At 47.6% G+C, this 21,149-nt stretch overlaps 1 protein-coding gene across 1 annotated transcript in view; it reads right to left on the minus strand.

Annotated features, from left to right (window-relative positions):
* Positions 1-21,149, minus strand: part of LOC119391684 (uncharacterized) — a 63,189-nt gene that overhangs the window by 8,450 nt on the left and 33,590 nt on the right. Inside the window, exons 8-10 of the mRNA XM_037659347.2 lie at positions 19,596-19,721; positions 18,320-18,613; positions 8,285-8,517 (exon numbers count right to left, since the gene is read on the minus strand). Coding sequence (XP_037515275.2) covers positions 8,285-8,517; positions 18,320-18,613; positions 19,596-19,721 — 653 coding nt within the window. The remainder of the gene's footprint in view (positions 1-8,284; positions 8,518-18,319; positions 18,614-19,595; positions 19,722-21,149) is intronic.

Raw genomic sequence — 21,149 nt, forward strand, 5'->3', positions numbered from 1 at the left:
GTCGTTTCACTCTTCTGCCACGCTGTATTACATGTTAACACGATTCCTTGCGCAACATGACGCGTGTATAGAGTATTTTTGCAAAGGAGTTACAAGCACCAGCGTGGCACTGCGGTGGAAGACTCGACTGCCACGCAGAGCAAGGGCTCCGGAACCGGCGGGGGGGGGGGCAGTGGGGGCCGTTGCCCCCACAGGTTCGGAGTTAGTGGGGGCATGCCCCCACACTCACAGCTGCACCGCCCCCCCCCCCCCCCCGCCGCTTCCTTTTCTCACCTTCTCCCTTTGTACCACTCGTGAGGCTAGCGACTCCCTTCCTTCAGCGAACGAATTAACTGGAAGCTTGTGACCTGTGGCACTCTATTTGTCGGTGCTTTTTTCTGCGTAAAGCGCACTGCCTATTTTTGTCTGGTTCAACGTATCTTCCCTTCTGAAGGCGTTATCGAAGACATAAAAACTGGCGCTCTATTCTGCAGCACTTGCAGGAGTACGCGTAAGTGCCAGGAACCGTCAACCTATTCATTGGCGTAGCCAGAAACTTTTTTCTGAGGGGGTCTGACCTCCGTTTACTTTCTTGCGTGTGTTTGTATGTGTGCGTGCGCGTATATGTGCACATACAAAATACGATAATTAAAAAAAAGGGGGGGGGGGTTAACCCCCAAACTTCCAACTGGCTTCGCCACGGAACTTATCGCTTAAAAGCTTGAAATGTCAGTTTACTTCCGGTTCGGACCAAACCACCTTGGTTCCTCCGCACATAATGACCGCAGTAAAAATCGGAAAGAAAAAACGTGGCCCATGGTCTTGTTGCTGGACGATTGTGATCGAGAAGCTCTTCGTCAACTCATCAGGTATATCATCCTTCAAGCGTACGGTGAGCGACGCCGGGATGAATAGATGATTTGAAAAAAATCTGTGTGTATAGGCTTTCCTGCAAGGTTTATTCCTTAATTTTCTTTGAAACAGAAACTCGTTCACAGACATGTTCCCTGATCAGCGTGCGTAGGATGGGGGAGGATTATGAGGTATGACGTTCCCGAAGCAATTTTTAAAAGGCATGGGGGTGTGGGCGTCTGTATAGGGAAGGGGGGGGGGGTGCCATGTGTGAACTCACTGTTGCTCTCCGAATTAACACTTGCGTTCCTAGTCCGCAGACAAAGTCGCCTTCTCGTAAGTGCTAGCTTGCTGCAAACACGTGCGCGAGAGTTCGGTTCATTTCCCTTTCTAATATTTGTGAGCCACGCGTCGTGATGTTTGTTACCCTTGAGGTAAGACCGTAAATGTAAAATTACATCCTGCTACTTTGATTGCGTGGTGCATTAATTGTGGCACGCAGCACCAGAGCACCATGCCGCCGAAAACATTGGTCATGCTTTCCAAGCTTCTTTTTCTTTTTTTTCCCTTCTTGATGCAATTACACATGCACTTGTGAAACGAAGCTGCTTGAAATGGGAAGCCCAAAGAAAAAACCCGCTCGGGCCGCCGGCTTCCCTTCGTCAGAGCAGGGAGGAGGATGAGACATCTTTAATAAAGAGAAATTTCAGGGGTTTGGGGATGGCTGCTTGTCTGTAGCGACCTCTTCAGCGCAGCCAATAATTGCTACGGCCTCTGATGATTGGTTTAGAATACCGCCATTACGAAATTCGACAATATGGCGGGATCTGACAGCGTCCAGAATAGGACCCCATGTTTAGGTTCACGTAAGAACACCAGCTAGTGGTGATGATGATTTGGTGCGTTTATTCTTTGGAACGGGTGGGTGAACAGGTGCACTGAAACCTCAGTGCGCAAGGAAAAAAACAACTAAACGAAGTGATGCAGGCCGAAAACTGGAGGAATAAAAAAAAAAACGAGGCAGAAACGAAGCACGCATACGGACACTCATGACATATCAGTGAGCACGCTGTAAGCTATCCGAGAGAGAAATTGCAAGTGCGTTTGCTGTCACCGAGCCGTGCACTGAGCGTTGGAGACGAGCTTCTCAAAGCCTGGCTATTCTAGCTACCATAGCCTGGCCACGGACGCTGCATGAAAACTGGCATCGAATTTGCGGAGTTGGTTTACGCTATTTAGGGCGCTCAAGCTCTTCCCGAGGCCGCTGGGTGTCGCGTTTACACAACAACCTTTTTCTTTTTCTCGCTCACGAAATCGAATCCACCCGCGTCTGAGCACCCGCGTCTGGGTCTGCTACAGCACTTCCGGTTCACGGAACCATCAAGGCTCAGCTCTTCGCTGCTTCAAGTTCTGTGCGGTTCAGTGTAATCGGGGAGGAGGCAAGATAACTGGTAACAACCGCGTCACAGAAAGCACGTGTTTTCTCCCCGACTACTCTGAATGGCACACACCTTGAAACAGCGAAGAGCTGGGCATCGAACCGGAAGACGTCATTTTGCTATCCACCTATTGCCAGAGCATCATAAAGGTGAAAAACGATGCGGCGAGCATTTCTCGTTTTTTTTTTTTAAATACTTCGCTTGTCCGCGTTGGTTCTGGTCGACCGGAGCCTCTTCTCGCTCCCTCGATGAACACCCTCGATGAACTAATTGAGGCACACAAAAATGCGCAGCTAGCCCGTCTGTCAAGTCCCGATGCGAGTAGAGCTGTCCTGGACAGACTAGGCATAAACCCTGTTATGGGGGATTTGGCGGGGCGTACCTCGCTACCACAGGCGATCAGACGTCAGCTCATGTGAAGCCTCTTCCCAAGAACATGCTATCGGGCAGACATGACGGAAGGCGGTCTGCCATAGCGAAATACCTTTATGAAAAATACAAAAACAACCAATTCGTTGCGTACGTGGGCGCGGCCAAACAAAATGACCAATGGTATACCGTAAGTGTGGTGACCGGAGGGGGACATATTATCAATACCGCCTCGGTACAGGTGCCCGCCGCCGTAGAAGCTGAAGAGACCGCTATTGCTTTGGCCATGACGAGCGCCTCCGTTCGAACGATTTTAAGTGACTCGAAGACAGCCATCATCAATATCTAGAAAGGGAGCATAAACATCAGAGCGGCGAGGATTTTAAAAAACTGCCAGTGTGAGAAAATTATTGAATTAGTATGGGTCCCTGCCCGCTCGGGGAACCCTGGGAACGAGGAGGCGCACCGCGTAGCCCGAGGTCTAACAAACCGGGAGGCGCGTCTCTCGGACACGGTCTACCCTAGTGAGGCACCGACTTCCTTTAATGATATAACGAATATCTATAAAAGTGAACGGCGAGTCTACCCTCCGCCCGATGAAACCCTCACGAGAGCGCAGGTCACGATCCTCCGCTGCAGTCAAACTGACTCATTTCCTAGTCCTCATCGGCTGGCGCTAATTACATGCGGATCGCTTAACCCAATCTGCCAAAACTGCAGCGCGCAAGAAATGGCCACACAAAATCACATATTGTGGGGCAGTGAAGGCTTTCCTCCCCCCAGAACGCTCCTGCCAGCTCGCTCACGGTCAACGTGGGAGAAGTTTATTAAAACTCCCATTAAGGAAATGCAGCTAGCTATTGCTGCCTGGGCCGAAAGGGTCGCTGCCTACGTGGAGCCACCCTGAGGACCGCACCATATGTGTAAATAAAGTTGATTCCTCCTCGCTGAGACAATGACCGCGCGATGCTTATAAAAATAATAATAAAGACATGCGGACTGGTATCATCGGGCGAGAGCTCTCGCACGCACGTGGTTTCGAGCTGGAACGGTCGAGCTTCGTGTTGGCGCTTCGTCGTCTCGCCTGTCGCCTGCAGCTGACAGCTGCAGGCAAGCCAGCGCCCACCGTTCTTTTGTCTCTTTTAATGACGCGTTTCCTCGCTTTCTCTGTCGTTTTTTTCTGTTTCATGCCTCCTTTGTCTATACGCCTCTGGTCGTACAGGTAACCCGAAGAAAGGACTCAGCGACAGTTGCCGAGCGGGCCGGTCCCAATTCGATGTGTTTTGATCGTTTCGTCTTCTTTTCCATGGATGATATGTTTGGAAAAGTGGAGACCCGGTGTATTGGAGAAGATGTTCGGCTATTATAGCCTGTTGTTTGTCTCTGTGGGCAGGTCATGTGTCCCAACCCGCCTGCCCCCCCCCCCCCCCCCGCTCCCACCTCCCACACACACACACTTTTGTTTTTACCGAGATTCGCTTGCTTGCACGCTGCTTCCTTCTACAGCGAGCCATCGGCTTTCACACCTGCGGTTGTTTTAACAAGAAAGTGTTTTATGCCAGGATCCACCAAAACTTCAGTGACGTGTTTCCGTCACGGAAATGATGTAGAAAAAATGTACACGATCAGAGGGCAAAGAAAAAAAGGTTCCGTCAACAGGCATCGAACCCACGACCGCTCGGTCCGCAACAACATTTGCCGGGCGCGCTATCCACTGCGCAATGGTCACAGAGTCTAGTTGCTTTAAAAACGCGCCTTTTATATCTACCACTCTCCCGGTCGGCGGGGTGGTGTTGCCCTCTGGGAGCGGCAAAGTAAAGTAGTTCATCATTACTGTGACCTCCGCGATTAGTACCTGCAACGCGTTACACATCCATCCCATTCGGCGCGTTTCCAATAAAAGTTCAATTTAGTCAATGCCTTAACACACCGCAAGGTGGCTACCTCAGCCGAAGCGTCGTAAAAGCGTCGACCTCGCTCATAGCATCACGCTAATCAAAACCAAAAATAGCTCTGCGACGCGCGCCTGCCTCACCTGGCTGTAACATCGCGTTCCCCGCTCACGCGCTCGCCCCGAGAAAAATCGCGGCCCGGCCACCGGGACGGTACGACGCGCTTTGCGTTTCCCTCTACTCCGGCCGTGGTGTTCAATCACATTTTAACATGCCGAGGGATGGCGACCAAGTTCTGCGCCCAATATGCGACGCTCTTCTGGTTACCACACCTCGTTCTCCGATTACGCTTTCACCATAACTACTACAGCTACCACAGGGGTTTGTTTAATCATTGAACATGGACGTTAGTCGTCGGCATAGAGATGTACAGTGTCGTCCACTCTTAGGGTGAACACGGATCAGCATGGCCGCGTTCTGCGCATCGAAACGAAACGGCGCAGACGCTTGGGAACGTGCTCCTCTTGCTGTACTACAGGGAAGCGATCACGGGCGTGCCAGCACCGGCGTTGGCTGGATGCACTGGCGCTCCGCAGAGCGCGGCCACGCTGAGCCGTGTTCACCCTAAGAGTGGACGGCACTGTACCACCGAGCATCAAAGTGAGTGCATCGAAGATAAACGGTGCTATATCTGCCAGACATCAATAGACATTGTGCAAACTCTCTTTTATAAATGTACAACAAACATTCAGTTACTTATATGAGGGCACGTTTTACTTTCGTGTTATTTTGATTCCTATGACGGAGGGATCAACCATGTTTTTTGTCACCCCCCATCCCTTAAACAGCCAGTGTCCGGTGCAACGCTACCTGCGTCGCACGACTACTCGTCAACTGCGTCGTTTCTAGTGTCGCGCTGTTCGAGGGATGAGGCGGGGGGGTGTTTTCATGACTCTGTACTCGAGTCATTACACCCCTTTGTTCTATACAACGCGCAAAAAAAGAAAGGTAATGATCGACGAAGTTTGTGCCTGGATGCCGCCGTTTCTTTGTTTCGTTTCGTTGTTTTTATAACTAAATCAGAAATACTGCAAAGAATTGCGCAGTTATAGGAAAAATAGAAACAGCCATAACACTTTGGTAGTCGTACACTGTACAGTCATAAGCAGTATGAAAGAGAACATTCAAATTATCTTCGAAGGGCCGTAGTGGCTAACCGTGCGCACCCCTCCCGCCCCCTTTTCTGTTTTATTCTGCCGCCTGACTGGATCATAATTCCATAAGGAAGAAACCTCTCTCAATAATAAAGGTTTAATAAGCGTTTCAACGATCCTAACATATCCAACTTGGTTATCCCAAAGATATATACTTAACTGAGTTGCCCTTATACAAATGCAAGTCCTCCTCTCGAAACGTTGGCTTTAGCTATGTTTCCATGTTCAACGATTTTCTCTGGTAACGCTGAAAGGCGCACCTTTGCATGCTTTGCCGATGACGCGCCCTTAGCTTCGAGAAAAGACTCCGCGGTCGTTGCCTGTTTATTGCGCAACGTGGGCGTAGAATTGCGCCATACATCGTTAACGATCGCCCATTGTTCTTTTTCACGGACGTTGTAGATGCTGAAAAGAAAGAAAGCGGTACAAGTGGCCGATGGCGGCTTATTAATTATTTATTCTGCAACGTGCAGTGTTTTTCGACTAGTGAAAGGATGCCTAAGTTTGCTCTGGCTGCGCTAGTAGATGCACTGGCGCAGACTGTAGCGTTATCTATCTATCTATCTATCTATCTATCTATCTATCTATCTATCTATCTATCTATCTATCTATCTATCTATCTATCTATCTATCTATCTATCTATCTATCTATCTATCTATCTATCTATCTATCTATCTATCTATCTATCTATCTATCTATCCTCTTTTTTTTTGTGGTAGGCGGAAAGTCAAGTAATTTGTAACAAAATCCGCGTTTACTAAAGGATTACAACAATAAACAATAAACGGTTTCTTCCTAGCTTAAACGTTTTGTCTAAAATTGTCTGTTTTTGCATAATTGTATACTTAAAATGGCACTAATGCAGTGCTACAGTTGTGGTGAAGTGTTCTGCTGGTGCTTCACGCTGATGTTTATATCATGTATGCAAATGCACGACGTTCTCTATCGGTAGCAAGCGATGGATGTGTATTTTGGTGGTTTATTGAAATAAATGTAAACATTTCGACAGAAATCTGTCTGGCTGGGTGGAATATTTAGGAGGTTGATATGGCTCCAGCCAAGTTTAAGAGAGCCCGACGTGAAATAAATTTAAGAGGTCGGGCTCTCTTAAACTTGGCTGGAGCCATATCAACCTCTTATTTATTGAAATAGCATTTTTTTTTGCTTAAAGTGATTTATCGCGAAGTGCTTGTGTCAATAGTGTGAACAAACTGCTTGTGCCTCAGCTGCTGTCTTTGCCTGTACGATAAAATCGATAAATCGATAAAATAACATCAATCAAGTGTGCAAGCAGTTCTGCACCGGGTAAAGCGTGTCACTAGAGCTGTTCCTCTGATCATATTTCACCGATAACGAAATAAGGTAAACGTTTCTCTTTAGTTTTTCACTAAAAAAGAGACAAATAGCATGTTTGACCCGGTGAACAGCAGAGCGGATGAGCGCTCCACTCCACCTCTCCGTCATTATTGACTTCCTGTGCTTCGAAAAAATTTTGGCGGCAAAACAAATTGCGGATCTCTTTTTTTTCCACTCATCAGGCAATATTATATGAAATTTTGAAATAAATTTAAGAGGTCGACCAGCCATCGTTTGTTCAATCTTACGTGGAATCACCCTATACCAAGTTAAGGAGGCGACCATGAGAACACCCAGACGTAGGCGGATAGATAGATAGATAGATAGATAGATAGATAGATAGATAGATAGATAGATAGATAGATAGATAGATAGATAGATAGATAGATAGATAGATAGATAGATAGATAGATAGATAGATAGATAGATAGATAGATAGATAGATAGATAGATAGATAGATAGATAGATAGATAGATAGATAGATAGATAGATAGATAGATCTGAGGCACGCGCTAATACCCTGAGATATGCTCACATTGCACGAGCTCAGTTGTTCCGGACTGCGAAGTTTTCTCGTGAACCGAAAAACGACTGAAAAAATTTCGGTTTCACTCCGGAACGAAATAATAGATAAAGTTTCGGTTACGTCTTCGTGCAGTCAAAAATATCGTTTTTTTTTTTTCGTTTTTCGTTTTCGGTTTTCGTTCCGTTCCGACACACTGGTAGGCACACTCAGCATATATGACGTCATGGCAAGCCGGCCTGTGCATTTGAGGGCGACGTTGCACCCACTCCTTCCCTTCATGTTTTTGCTTTCGCATTTTGTTACTGCCTCACGAAACTTTCCTTCGTAGTGAGAGCCGACATCGAGCAATTAAGGAACATTAATTTTCGGTAACTCGTGGTTGTACATTTAAATATCGCCTTCTCTAGGTTTACATTAAACAACGGGCATGCCTTTGGAGTAGTACCGCGTGACTTTCGACGTTGCTGAACCGCTGCAAAACAGGCTTTTCTGTAAAATGAGCCTTGCATGGCTTTCGCTCGGTGCGCATCAGTGTAACTTTTTTCCCCCTCTACAAAGCACAGGTCTGCCGAGCGGAGATACATTTCTAGCGATTTCACAAAGAAAATATGCATGTACCACTTGAGCCGTAGGTGCAGCCAGAACCGATACTCACTGTGCCGAGCCCTCCGTAGTTGACAGAGGCCGGACCGCCTTGGTAGAAAATACCGGGATGCAAGCTCGCCGCTGGGACGATAATGGCGTTCGCGGCGGTAGAGTAGGAGACGTTCGCCGTCACTGACAGGAACAGCAGGTGTTGCTGGTCGCGAACGAGACGCCTTGCGTAGAGTTCGAGGGCGATGCGCCAATCTCGAAAGAATCGCGTAGGTTTCGAGTCCTCGAGCTCATCTGAATGGAAATGCAAAGTAAGGAGCGCTCTTGAAACGAAGCACAGCGAAAGTGCAAGCGCTGTGACAAAGTAAATTTCGCTGTACACACGTTGAATGGACAAAAAGAAGCCGATTCTAAGCTTATGCTGTAATTGTAGCCACGCCACAACGCGTCGAGGTTAATACAGACGTGATGCTATGGTGGGAAGCCCTACAAAAAAGGCGACATATTAATTAGAAAACATCAGTCACCATCATTGTCCTGTTTAAAATTTTCGGCTTCTCGTAAACTCTATGGCATAAGTAATAGGATTGCTTAGTTGGTGTTTGCTTGTTCCTATTCGCTAGCTCCAAGAAACACGTACAGGTGCCCCAAAAGTAAAACGCAGCACGCGAGCTGGGACCAAACTGTTCAAAACTGCAAGCCAGCGCGCTCGATGAGAAGGTGAGCTGCAGATAGCGAGATTGCGTCGGGATATCCGGCTGACCCATCCCGATATTCGGATTCTCGCCTTATCACCGGCTCGAGCGAAGCCGCGCTGCTACCATCACTGCTCCTCAGGAGACGCTTTCAACGCTTTATGCATTTGTTTCAGAAGGACGTCTTGCATTTGTTTGCCCGCGTCGTGAAGAAATCTTTGGAGGCGTGCACTCACAGAAAAGATCGAGTAAAAAGAGCGTGTTTTTGTCCCACAACAATAATCGTCATTTATTTTGCCTTCCTTGCTTTGCATTATCGCCGCGCACCCGGCACCTTCTGGTCACGAACGGCCTGTGCGCTATCAGCGCGACATATATATATATATATATATATATATATATATATATATATATATATATATATATATATATATATATATATATATATATATATATATATATATATATATATATATATATATATATATATATATAAAACGCAAGCAAGCCAGATGACGATTATCGCTGTGGGACAAAAAGAAGCCCTTTTTACTCGATCTTTTCTGTGAGTGTGCGCTTTCTGCATCGCCAAGAATGCCACCGTGCGCGTTAACCTTTGGCGAGCAGCGATGGTTGCAGGGCGGCTTCGCTCCAGCCGGCGATAAGGCGAGCATTATAATATCGGGATGCGTCGGGCGCATATGCCGACGCACTCTCGCCATCTGCAGCTCATCTTCTGATGGAGCGCACTGGCATGCAGTTTTGAACATTTTGGCCACAGCTCGCGTGCTCCGGCTAGAGTGTACTAGAACAGGAGAGTGCACGGAACGAGCTTCGAAAAGTGAAGCCCAAACAGGGTCAATCCGCTTGCAGCGCTGCGATCGGTAGTCTGCAATGTGTCGTCGTTTAAGCAATGCGCGCGGCTCCGCCAAAATGGTGCAGGGGTAGAATGCCCGCTTCCCACTCAAAAGGCCCGGGTTCGAATCCCAGCTGCAAATGGTGGGTTTTTATTCTTAGTGTCACCTTTTGTAGCTGTATTGGTTTTCCTTTGTTTCTTAAAACCAGCTAAAGTTGCTACGTGTTGGTTCAAAAAGTAACGGAATATGTGAAGTAAAATAGAAGAAATTTGAGAGCGAGCGCAGGTGTTTGCAGCGCCACCACCCGGGATTCAACAAAAATGTAAAGTATGGCCTGCGAGATTTTCGCGAAGACGAGACTCGAAACAAGATTTCACATTTTGTGTTACTTTTTATACCAATACGTAGCAACAGAAGGTAGTTTTAAGAAGGAAAGTAAAAAACCAACGCAGCTATAAAAGGTGACACTAAGAATAAAAACCGACCATCTAAAGCTGCGATTCGAACCCGGGCCTTTTGAGTGGGAAGCGGGCATTCTACCCCTGCACCACTTTGCCGGAGCCGCGCGCAACTCTTAAACGACGACACATTGTAGACTACCGATCGCAGCGTTGCAGGTGGATTGACCCTCTTTGGGCTTCACTTTCTGTACATTGGTGCTGCGGCCGTTCCGAGCACTCCCCTTTTCTAGTACACTCTACTCCGGCTTACATTTGGAGCCCCTGTACCTGTGTGCACATACACTCGATATAATTGCAGAAAAAAACACATACGGTATACCCGTAAAGCAATGTATAGTATTCATGCGTAACTATGCGTGTATCTTTTATTTTTTTCGTCTTTTTCTTTTTTTTTCTTGTGTTGTCGCGTGTCTGATGTACAGTCGCAAAGGAAAAAGATTAGCATAAGTGACCGGCGGCCGGAGCCGCATAATAGGTGACCCGTAAAATAAGCAATCGCAGGGATCTATGAAATGTGGCTTCTTCCGGTTCGACACACCACGGGGCTGAAATGCAGCACGCACGGGTTTTTATTTTTTTTCCGCTCCGTTCACCGTGGTGGAGCAGTGGTTATGGTGCGCGGCTCCTGACCCGAAGGTGGCGGGTTCGATCCCGGCCACGGTGGTCGCATTTTGATGGAGGCGAAACGCTAGAGGCCCGTGTACTGTGCGATGTCAGTGCATGTTAATGAACATCAGATGGTCGAGATTTCCGGAGCCCTGCACTACAGCGTCTCTCTAAACATATCGTTGCTTTGGGACGTAAAACCACAGATATCTTCTTTTCCGCTCCGCAAAAAAAGTCTACCTCTCCGCCCACGTTTCAGCGAATGTCAGCGCTTTAGAAGATGACCCTGTGTTTTCGTTAAACGCGACTGCGGTGATGACAAGCCCCGCAAGCCATGATATTTTTGCTGGATATTAACGACATGCAATGCTTTTCTGCTGCTCGCGGGTACTGTAACTGCTTTGCTAGCAGATCAGTCGATAGAGAGAACAGTTTTTATTGAATAATACGTTGCTGCACGTGTGAAGCATCATTTTAAAGACCTTAACAACGTTGCTAGTTGGGCGAGTTGAAACATAATAATAATTTCTGAAGTAGCAAACAAAGCGTACGGCATGACTAATGTAATCATTTTAAATTAGTCCTCTCTCTCTCTCTTCCGTTCATCTTATGACGTAAATTTTAAGATTTCAACGCACCATCTGTATAGCTATCTGCCCTCCTCCGACTGCACTTCTCGTCCCTTGGTTTACACTGCAGAATATCGGTTACCCCCGTCCTCTAATTCACACCGTTGTCCTCCTGTCTCTTAATTTACCATTTAACCTTACATCTCTTCTTCAGCAGCCCCTACAACACGTTCTCCAACTCCTTGGGTAATCTCAAAATATCTGCACTTTAGGTTATTGCCGGTAGTAGCACAATCATTCGCCGTGGTAAGGTTTCAGTTGAGCCAACGCTAGTACCGTAGTAGTCGTTCAGGCCGGTTGAATCGGGCGTGCCGTCCGGGTATCCGACGAGCGCGGCCACGTCGGAAAGCCTTTGCTCCGCCATTCCGTGAGTTTCGTCTCCCATCCAGGTGAAAGCGTACAGGAACCGCTTGAAGGCAGCCTTAATGCCGCCGACCATGTCCCGAGCTCGGCGGGCAGCTCCGGCGTTTGCGTCTAATGCGTGTGTAAACAGGAGTGTAAGGACTCGTCGTTTGTCTGATCAGCTTATAATCTGCGCTAATGTTGCCGCGGAAAAGAACATCCATGCAGAAAATCTCGACATTAGAACAGCAACGCCAAACACCGTACGGCGCTACAGACTCAAATTTACATAGACTGCTTTTTCCTTCACATTTTAATTGCTTCGTTCTCCTGATACCTATTGTCACCCGTCGTAGACAAATTTCATCGTGTTCAGAAAAAAAAAACAGGTATTCTGAAAAATACCGGTTCCGCACTTACTCAGACAACCCTCCCTTAGTTACTGCCCTTCGTCGCTGGCCAATCACCTTCGCTAATAAGAAAGCCTACAGATCACGACTGGCTTGCATTTCTTCTTACGAACAATTATTCGGTAAGATGATTTCTTTCGAATGCAGATCCATATGTAGCAAATGTAACGGTAGGCTTATGTAGGCTCCGCTGCAGCTGCTAAAAAAAGGCGGAGCAGGAGATAGGGCGAAACACGAAATCTTGAGCTTACTGCTCCCTATCGACCATAAAAACTTGGAGGACGCTTGCGCTTCGCCTTGAAGTGTAAAACGCGATAGCGCAATCAGGCCCCGTGCGCATCGCATTCACAGTCGCTAGGATGGCTTCGGTTCTCGGCGCATGCATCAACCGTACCGTAAGGAAGCGAACGACTGTGCGCGTAACATTGAGAGTTTCAAACTATCCTAGAATGCCTACTGCAAGTACTGTTGCACTGTGCCGACTACACCGTAATTCTTCCTTTTGCGAATCAGCGAAGGGCCCTCTATGCGTCCGTAAGGCAGCACGCGAACCTACGCAGCTGTTCACTTTGTTGATGCTTTTCTGATAACGATGGTTAAATATATCTGGGCGCTTTGTAATGGGTGGGCCTTTAAAACACCCGCTCGTTGCGCAGATTACATGTTTTGACGCCTGGCGCGATTCTACGCTTCTGCCACGCAATATTACATGCGTTAAAGAGACTCTTCTCACTACATGACATTCATATAGTCTTTTTTCTTTTTCTTCGAAGCAGTTTTCAAGCAATGGCGTGGCTCTGTGACAGAACACTTGCTTGCCACGCAGAAGGCCCGGATTCGATTCTCACTAAAACAGGATATTTTTATTACTTATTTTATTTGCATCTTTCGCGCTTTTCCGGTCACGGACAACGCTGATTTTTCGCTCACAACGAACGACGCCGACACCGACGATGACACCGGAATTTCCGAGTAACGAGTTCTTCAACGCTATCGCGTTAAAACACCACCTAACCTGAGTGGCGCGGCAATATTGCTGGCAGGTGTTCATAATCGTTTAAAAAAATATTTCCTGGTGATTACGCGCCGAAACAACGACATGATTACGACGCACACCGCAAAGTGAGTAATGTTCACCACACGAGATTCTTTAACTAGCTCCTAAGTAAAAGTGAATGACATTTTGTAATTATCCTCTTGATGTTGTATACCATCTGTAATGTATTCTTTTTTGTTTTCCCCCTACAATAATGCCCATTGGGCGCTGTAGGTATCTGAATAAATAAATAAATAAATAAATAAATAAATAAATAAATAAATAAATCTAAGCGCGACCGCTGAGGTCGGGAATCAATCCTATGTCCTAGAGCTTAGCAGCGAAAATCGTCAGCCACTAAGCTACCACGGCTGGTGTCCACATTTGTACACTATATATGCTTGACTATAATACTGTCATGGCATGGGTCGGCAAACTCACTCATGAGTCGACTCACTCAGACTCAGATCGGACGGTGAGTCTGAGTGAGTCCAGGTGAGTAATATTTTGGTGAGTTCGAATGAGTCCAGTTGAGAAAACGTTTAGTGAGTCTGAGTCCGAGTGAGTCCGGTTGAGCAAAATATTTGTAAGTGTGAGTCCGAGGTTTCTTGAGTGAGTCTGAGTGAGCTCCACCTTTCGTTGCCGACTTATGGTCCTATCTACTCATCTTCAGCATTACCCACATATCTCAACACATTAGGGTTCATACACCGCCTCAATATTTATTGATCAGAGGCGATGGTGAGGTGAAGAGGTGCCATGACCTCTCACCCCAAACTCTTTCATGAGAAGTTCTTCATAAAAAAATTGGCCGCGTATCTGCGTGCTTCGCTGCAAATGTCATCTAAAGACGATAGAAGAGGCGCTGCGTGAGATATGGACGCCATCTGGCAATACGTCGGGAAACATGAGTGCTGTGTTGCGGGCTGGTAGTCCCGGCGCAGCAGCAGGCGAAGACCGGCGGTGACCAACGCGACCGGCGGGGACGCCAGCCAGCCCGAACACGCGGTTTGGCGCGAAGCGCCGAAGCAGAAGAAACGTCCGCACTCAACGAGTACTCTCCACACACTCTTTTATTTACACGTCGCCTGGGTAAAACAGGAATGCCAGAGCGGCGCCCCATGGCATTCGTACAGTGCAATACTGAACCGAAACCGAAACACAACAATGAGCTCGTGCAGAGGGCACGGAGGAAGGCAAGTTTCAGCGCAGTCGCATTTTCAGCGCAGCTTAAGAAACTAGGGTCTCTATAATTACGTATCTATGTATTTTCTATTAAAGGAACACACCACCTAATACTTACCTAGTGATGTTGCACCTCAGATATGCGTAATGTTTGCTTTTTGATCAACAATGTACACAAGTATGAACCTAGTCAGCCGTTCAAGATGGCTGGCCCTTGGACAAGTGGTTCAACTTTGGCCGGGTGGCTGAATCGAGTGACGTGCCGACAAACAGAAAGACAGGAAGACAGACCAAAATTTCTGCGTTTAAGTTCCCCAAGAAAGACTATCGTCTTCAATATCTCGTGTGAGTCACGTATTTCATAAAAATGTCCTCACTGGATTGAAACGACCGAAAACTCGCACATGAAAGTACAAGATGAAAGGTGTATTGTAGGGAACTGATTATGCGAGATATTATCGAAAAAGCGGCCAAGCGAGCGGACTTTATTGAGTTGTGCCACTTTCGCCCCCTTGGAGGAGAATGGTGAATGCGCCTTTATTTCATTGTATGTTGTATCGAATTTGAGATCGAGTTGCGATCCGCGACCATGGAGGACTTCTGGGTCAACCTGAAGGATTGGTAAATAGGAAGCAACCGACCACGTACAATGAAATTACTTTACATTTCGCTATAGGTAGGAGAGTCTTCCCGCCTCCAGCTCGGAATTTAAACAGGGCGCAGGCTTTGACACTAAGATTGCTGCAAACTGAAACATATCCTAACCCTGGCTTTCTACACAAGCTTTATCCTGGTGTTTACTTATCTAACTCTTGTACGAAATGTGGCGGTGTAGCCACCTTACACCACATGCTCTGGGAGTTCCCCTCGGTACGTGGCACTGATACAGCATCGGCCAGCAAGTGGGGCTCCGCTCTGAGGAGTCCGGACATTCAGTCACAACTTTGGGCTGTCCAGAGGGCCCATGATGCGGCGGTAGGTCTCGGCCTGACTGTCCCGTCGTGGGAGCGGCCCGCCGTGTGCTAAGGCATACGCCTCCGGACTTTGTTAATAAAGTTCTTCCAATCCAACCCAATTGCGCTTCGTAACAGAAAGCTTTCCTCTTATTTTATTATTACTTGCTTGCATCAAAGCATCTGACACTTTACACGCTATTGTTGGTGTGTATCGAATAATTTCACACTGCTTTATCTGTCTAAGCTCGCAGAAGCCCCGTTAGTCGCGAACAGAAATTATCATCATGAACCGACACGCGCTCTTTTCGCCTTCTTCGTCTTCTTCATCGCTCCGAGAACACGTGCGCCGATTTGTCCGGCGTGGGACGCAATAACTCTGACGGGCGAGAGAACGAGTACAGAGACAGAAAAAGAAAGAACAAGAAAGAGAGAAATTTTGGCGAAAGAACTTTGTTGGCGAGGCGGGATTCCAACTCGCGTACCCACGATCCAAAGGGGAACGTCGTAACCGCTCGGCTATCCAGACACGATAGCAGAACAAGCATTTATGGGAACCGTATGATTGCGTTGGTATGAGCGAGAGAACAAGAGAGGAAGCAATAGAAACAGAGAGAGCGAAAGAAACAGATATAAAGAGAGAGAAATAAATAGACAGAGAGAGAGAACGAAAGAGATAGAAACAGGAAGAGAAAGAAAGAAAGCATATCATAGCCATGTATGATATAGTAGCGCCAGGAAGTGGGAAAAGGAAGTGAGGGTAAGCAGGTGTGAAAGGGAGAGGGGGAGGGTTAAGCATAGCATAGCCATGTATTGACCGCGAGATCGACCTATAGGTGGCAGCACCGTTGCCGCGTTAGTGTGGAGAGGCCGTCGGCGGCGCATATACAAATGCACACAGCGGCGCTTCGTTGTGAGCGGTTTGAGCCGATTCTCGGCGAATAAAATGCGTTGATCGCAGCTTACTGGTAATATATAAGCTCTTCATTGTTGAGTCGATGCATGAAGATCATCCAATGTTATTATTACTAGTGAGAGAAGCGCAATCTGCCGATGAAAGGGATGCTCGCCCTGGATGACAATGACGCTTTTGGTTGTTTTCTCTGTACGTGTTGGGCTTGTGTTCTATGTACTACGCACTGTTGTAGCACGACTGAATTACTTAAGTGTTTACTTCTTGTTCATTTGTACACCAGCCCAAATTCCTGTGCAATTATTACTGCTCGCGCAAATAAGCGTTTTTTTATTATTGTTCAGTTCTCCATGAAATGTAGGACAGTTGATAAGTTTAGTCAGGAAAGCTACGTGATCGACAGCGATTTAGAGCCACGGAGACGTTCAACGCGTACGCACTTGTTCTTGCTCCAGTAACAGAATAAAAAGGCAAGAGTTTAGCACAGAGCTTTCATCGATTGATTACATGCACGACAGTGATGCAACATTGTCCGGTTATGTTATGGAATGAGTGAGTGAGTGAATAAACTTTATTAAAAGTCCGGGCGAGGCGGGGGGAAGAGGGGATTAACCCCTGTACCGTCCCACTCTCCGTCGATGATGATGGTGTCAGGTGACGGCTTGAAGCCCTTGGACCCGAGCGGCATCCTCGGCTTTCCAGTGTCTTTTTTTAAACAAATAATGTCCGCTGACTTCCATCAATGCTGACTTCCACACAAACGCTCAAGGTAATGTAATCCAAACGGATGAGACTTTGCGTGAAATTATACGACAGAAATGTAAGGCACGCCGTCGGGATTAATTTTGAATGTCAGGGTTCTTAAAAGCGTACCTAAATGTAAGCACACGGGTGGTTCTGCGTGAATATTGCCCCAAGCTAAAATTGCGCGCGGCAACTCCGTTTTTATCACTGCCTTGTCATTCCATTGTCTGTTTTTTAGGAGACAGTTTGAGTACCGAAGTGTCAGACTTCACTTGATAGAAATATTTCGCTGTAGCGGGACCACGACCATACAATAAGAGGACATCTTAAGCACAACTAAAGCTCATCGCATAACCGATGAACTACAGTGCCGCAGTTATACACCTAACAACAACGCGAAAGTGCCCGGCCTAGAGCCTCCTTTTTGTTTTCCAACGAGTCGCAAAAATGGTGCCTTCACGCACTTTTAATGCTCCTCATGTTTGGGGCTATGCCAAGCGTGCTTGAACCAGAAAGCGGCAACAACATTGAAGTGATTCTGGAGAACGAAGGGTACGGCACCAATACACAGCCCTCTCGAAAGTCGCACTCACTGATCTTATTAATATGCGCATGCAGCCGAGCAAGCCCGTTTGCTTCTGTACACAATGTTAGGTATACGTACTAGCAGTTAAACTTGCGCTAACACAACAGAACACACCGCCCTTTGAGAACGTGCGTGACGTACTCGCACATGCAAACACGACGTGGCTAGCAGACGACGCAGGCAGCAATCCACACTACGTGCGCTTCAGCCAGTAGCCGCCAGGCGGCGACTCCGCTCGATCTCGCGGCCAGTTGTATGCTTAGCAAGGGGTGGGATAGGGGAGTGAGCAGAAGTGATGCGAGTGTGAGTAGGATGGAAAGGAGGAGGGGAGAGGGTAAAGCAAAGCATACTCTCGTGTAGTATAGTACAGCAATGGGCGGAAAAGGGGTGTGACGGTGAGGAGGAGGGGAAGGCCACCAGCTCCGCTGCTTCCTCAGTCTTCAAACCACTAGCGCGCAGCTGCCGCAGTTTTTTTATGTGTAATTCTTGATCAAACTTAATTTACTGTATTAAGAAACTCTTCTCGCTTTTGTATATGTTATCAATGCGTGTCACACTTACTTCTGCACGACATTGTTCTTTTGTTTCTGCAAACCCTTATGCCGCTCCTCCTGGGAACCCACGAAGTCTCCAGTTTTCAACGAAGAAGTAAAAGAAATAGCCGCGTCGTCTCACTTACCGATATCGTCGTACTTCCTCATGAGCACAGGTTCCATGACCAGCAGAACGAGCTCGTAGCAGACGTTATCGAACGGCTGGCGGTTTGCCTGGGCGCCCGCCGAAGCCGTGCTCGCAAGGTCGCCAACCCAGCGCAGGACTCTCCAGGCAAGCAGGCAGCGCAATCCGTGCGTCCCTACGGCCGAACTTGACAGCAGCTCTACAAGGAGGGTCGGGGCCGATGACTGGACCTGGATGTAGTCTTCGCCACCGTAGATGCCTCCGGTGTACCGCCCGAAGATGGACACCCACCGTCCTGTATTTGATCGAGCACGCGCGTTAGCGATGACCCACACGAGGTGAGACACACAAACATACGGCGGCATGCGCTTTTGTCGCATATGTAAACAGATTTCTCACTCGCTGTTCCTTGGATAACTCCGTACATTTTCGGCAGGGTTAACTCTATCTCGCTTACGTCACTGAGTGAAACTAAGTTTTTACGGTGTGATCTTCTTTATGAACCCCAGCTGCAAAATAAAAACATCAGTAACGAATAACTTTGAATTATACAATGCGCCCAATCCTAAGTGCAGTAGTGTTATTGCAATTCTTCTGCGTATAATTACCACGAGGCTGAGAATCAATCCCGCGTGTTCTTCCTTGGCAGCTGAAAGCCGTAGCAATTAAGCGTTACCCCAATGGCGTGCAGATACAAAAAATAAAATTGCAGGTTGCCTGCCAAATACCGGCCGAAACTACGACGTGATTATGGGGCACGCCGTAATCGAGGACTTCGGATTGACTTCGACCCCACATGGCTCATTAAAATGCACCTGCATGTAAGCAGGCCGGTCGTTCTGCACCTCGACCACATCGAAAGGCTGTCGAACTCGCGCCCTTGCACTCAGCAACGCAGGACCCTCGCTCCTAGGCCACCGACGGCAGGCGTCGGAGAAGCAAACCGCAATCGTATTAAATAGTCAGCGGGCAGCCAGACACGGCACCGGGATGAGGAATGTTCACATTAAAGCTTGCGACATGAGCTGCTGAGCATCCATAAGCACGTAGTACGTGCAGAGCATTGGGTTAGCCTTGCCAGCGCCTCCAGCCAAACAAAATAAGAAAGCTGCGAAAAAAATGAGCTAGGCAGGCGGAACTCTGATAGTCCAACACATAGGCGCGCATAGTAGGCACAATTTCGCTGTTTCAGAGCCGAAAACCGTTCAGTGTTATCGCGATTGTGGACTAAATAAAAAAGAATATTCTATCAGCCGCAGTTTCCTCGCGAACCGTACCTGAATCGACGTGAACCTTCGTCAGATTTCCAAGATCAGCGATTCTCACAACGGTGAGGTCCGTAGGCTGCTTCGCAAGGTGGTCCAGGGTGGCGGCAACTTGAGAAGCAGACAAGAAGTACAAATCTGTCAGCACAACCCGCACATTGAAATCAACTGCCGAGCTACCACTTTTAAACTGGGTGTAAAGCCCAGACGTACATACATCCTGACTTAAGCCAGCCTGTGTCTGCAGCATACGCGACGCGAGTGCCCTTCGCGACATAGTCACAGCTTTCCCGCCACATTCATTAGTACGGAGCCCCCAAGCCCTGACCAAGCGCTCCTGCAGTTTCTGTGCTTTAGAACCGTCTCAGCAAAGGATGCATCAATGTACTGAGTGTGTGTAACACGAGCCACATCGCGTCACTCTCAAGGCTTGTTGCTGAAATTCGATCCAAAGTGGACCTTGAAGGTAACTGTTGTCTTCCACCGTAGACGTCTCAACTGCCTGCACAACATACTGCAATTTACCAGTACCGACATAGTTGATGACTGATGCTTATAGGTATGATCCCCGCGCGACAAGGCTATACACACTGGTTTAAGAAGGAGAGCGAGCGATACCTTGCGTTCTTTTAAAGGGGTCCTGACACAAACATTTTCGCCCGCGTTTTTTTGCTGAAATGTGTGCTGGGGGCCTGTTAGTCAGAACACGGCACATCGCTTGCTGCAGCGCGACAGATAATTATTACAAGCTCCTCATTACCGACACAGCCTCAGTTTCGGTTTGACAGAGCTCCAAAAACGACAAGCCGCCGGGTGCAACTATCACACACACCTAGCGAGTGAAACGCTCGGTCACGTGAGCACACAGAACAGTGACGCATTTCCGCGCGGTCTGTCGTCGTCGGGCTCATCGTCGTCCGATGTCGACAATTTTCTTGCTGCGGGGTGGAAGGAATTTTCGACGTGGCGAATCACTTCAGGTTTCACCCGCTGGCGAGGTCGGAGGCGAGCGATTCTAGCGTTTCTTTAAAAGTAATTGTAAATTCCTTTTCGCGTGCAGTACTATAATATATGGCTAATATGTTCGCAGAGCCTCGAATACCGATCAGCACGTTTTCTAACCGTGTGCAGAAAGCGCTGCAGGGCCCTTTAATTAGTGCGATATATGTGTGTGCAATTTCTGGCAAAGTTGGCGTTCGCTCAAATTTTACGCCTCAGTAGACCTTTTGACGTCGACTGCACAAAACAACCTCAGTGAAGTCTGGCTATAACGAAAATATGAAGTCAAGAATTGTTAGCTCGAGCGGTTATTCGAAGCACCGTGAATCACTCTCCTAATTTGTCTGTTGTGCTTCATCCGTGAAAATTATGTACGGCAAGAGGCATATGGACGTAGTTAGATAAATGTTGCAAGCAAGTTCTTGAAATGACCCTTTCTTAGCTGCCGCGAACAATCTGACAAAACGTTACATTTCTCCCATAATTCACCGCTACATAGCGGAAACGAGCGGATGTAGTCTGGAAAGAATAAACCCGAACTGGTTCGTTGTTCTGGTCACAGCTTAG

Source organism: Rhipicephalus sanguineus, chromosome 4, assembly GCF_013339695.2.
Source record: "Rhipicephalus sanguineus isolate Rsan-2018 chromosome 4, BIME_Rsan_1.4, whole genome shotgun sequence".
Classification (NCBI taxonomy): domain Eukaryota; kingdom Metazoa; phylum Arthropoda; class Arachnida; order Ixodida; family Ixodidae; genus Rhipicephalus; species Rhipicephalus sanguineus.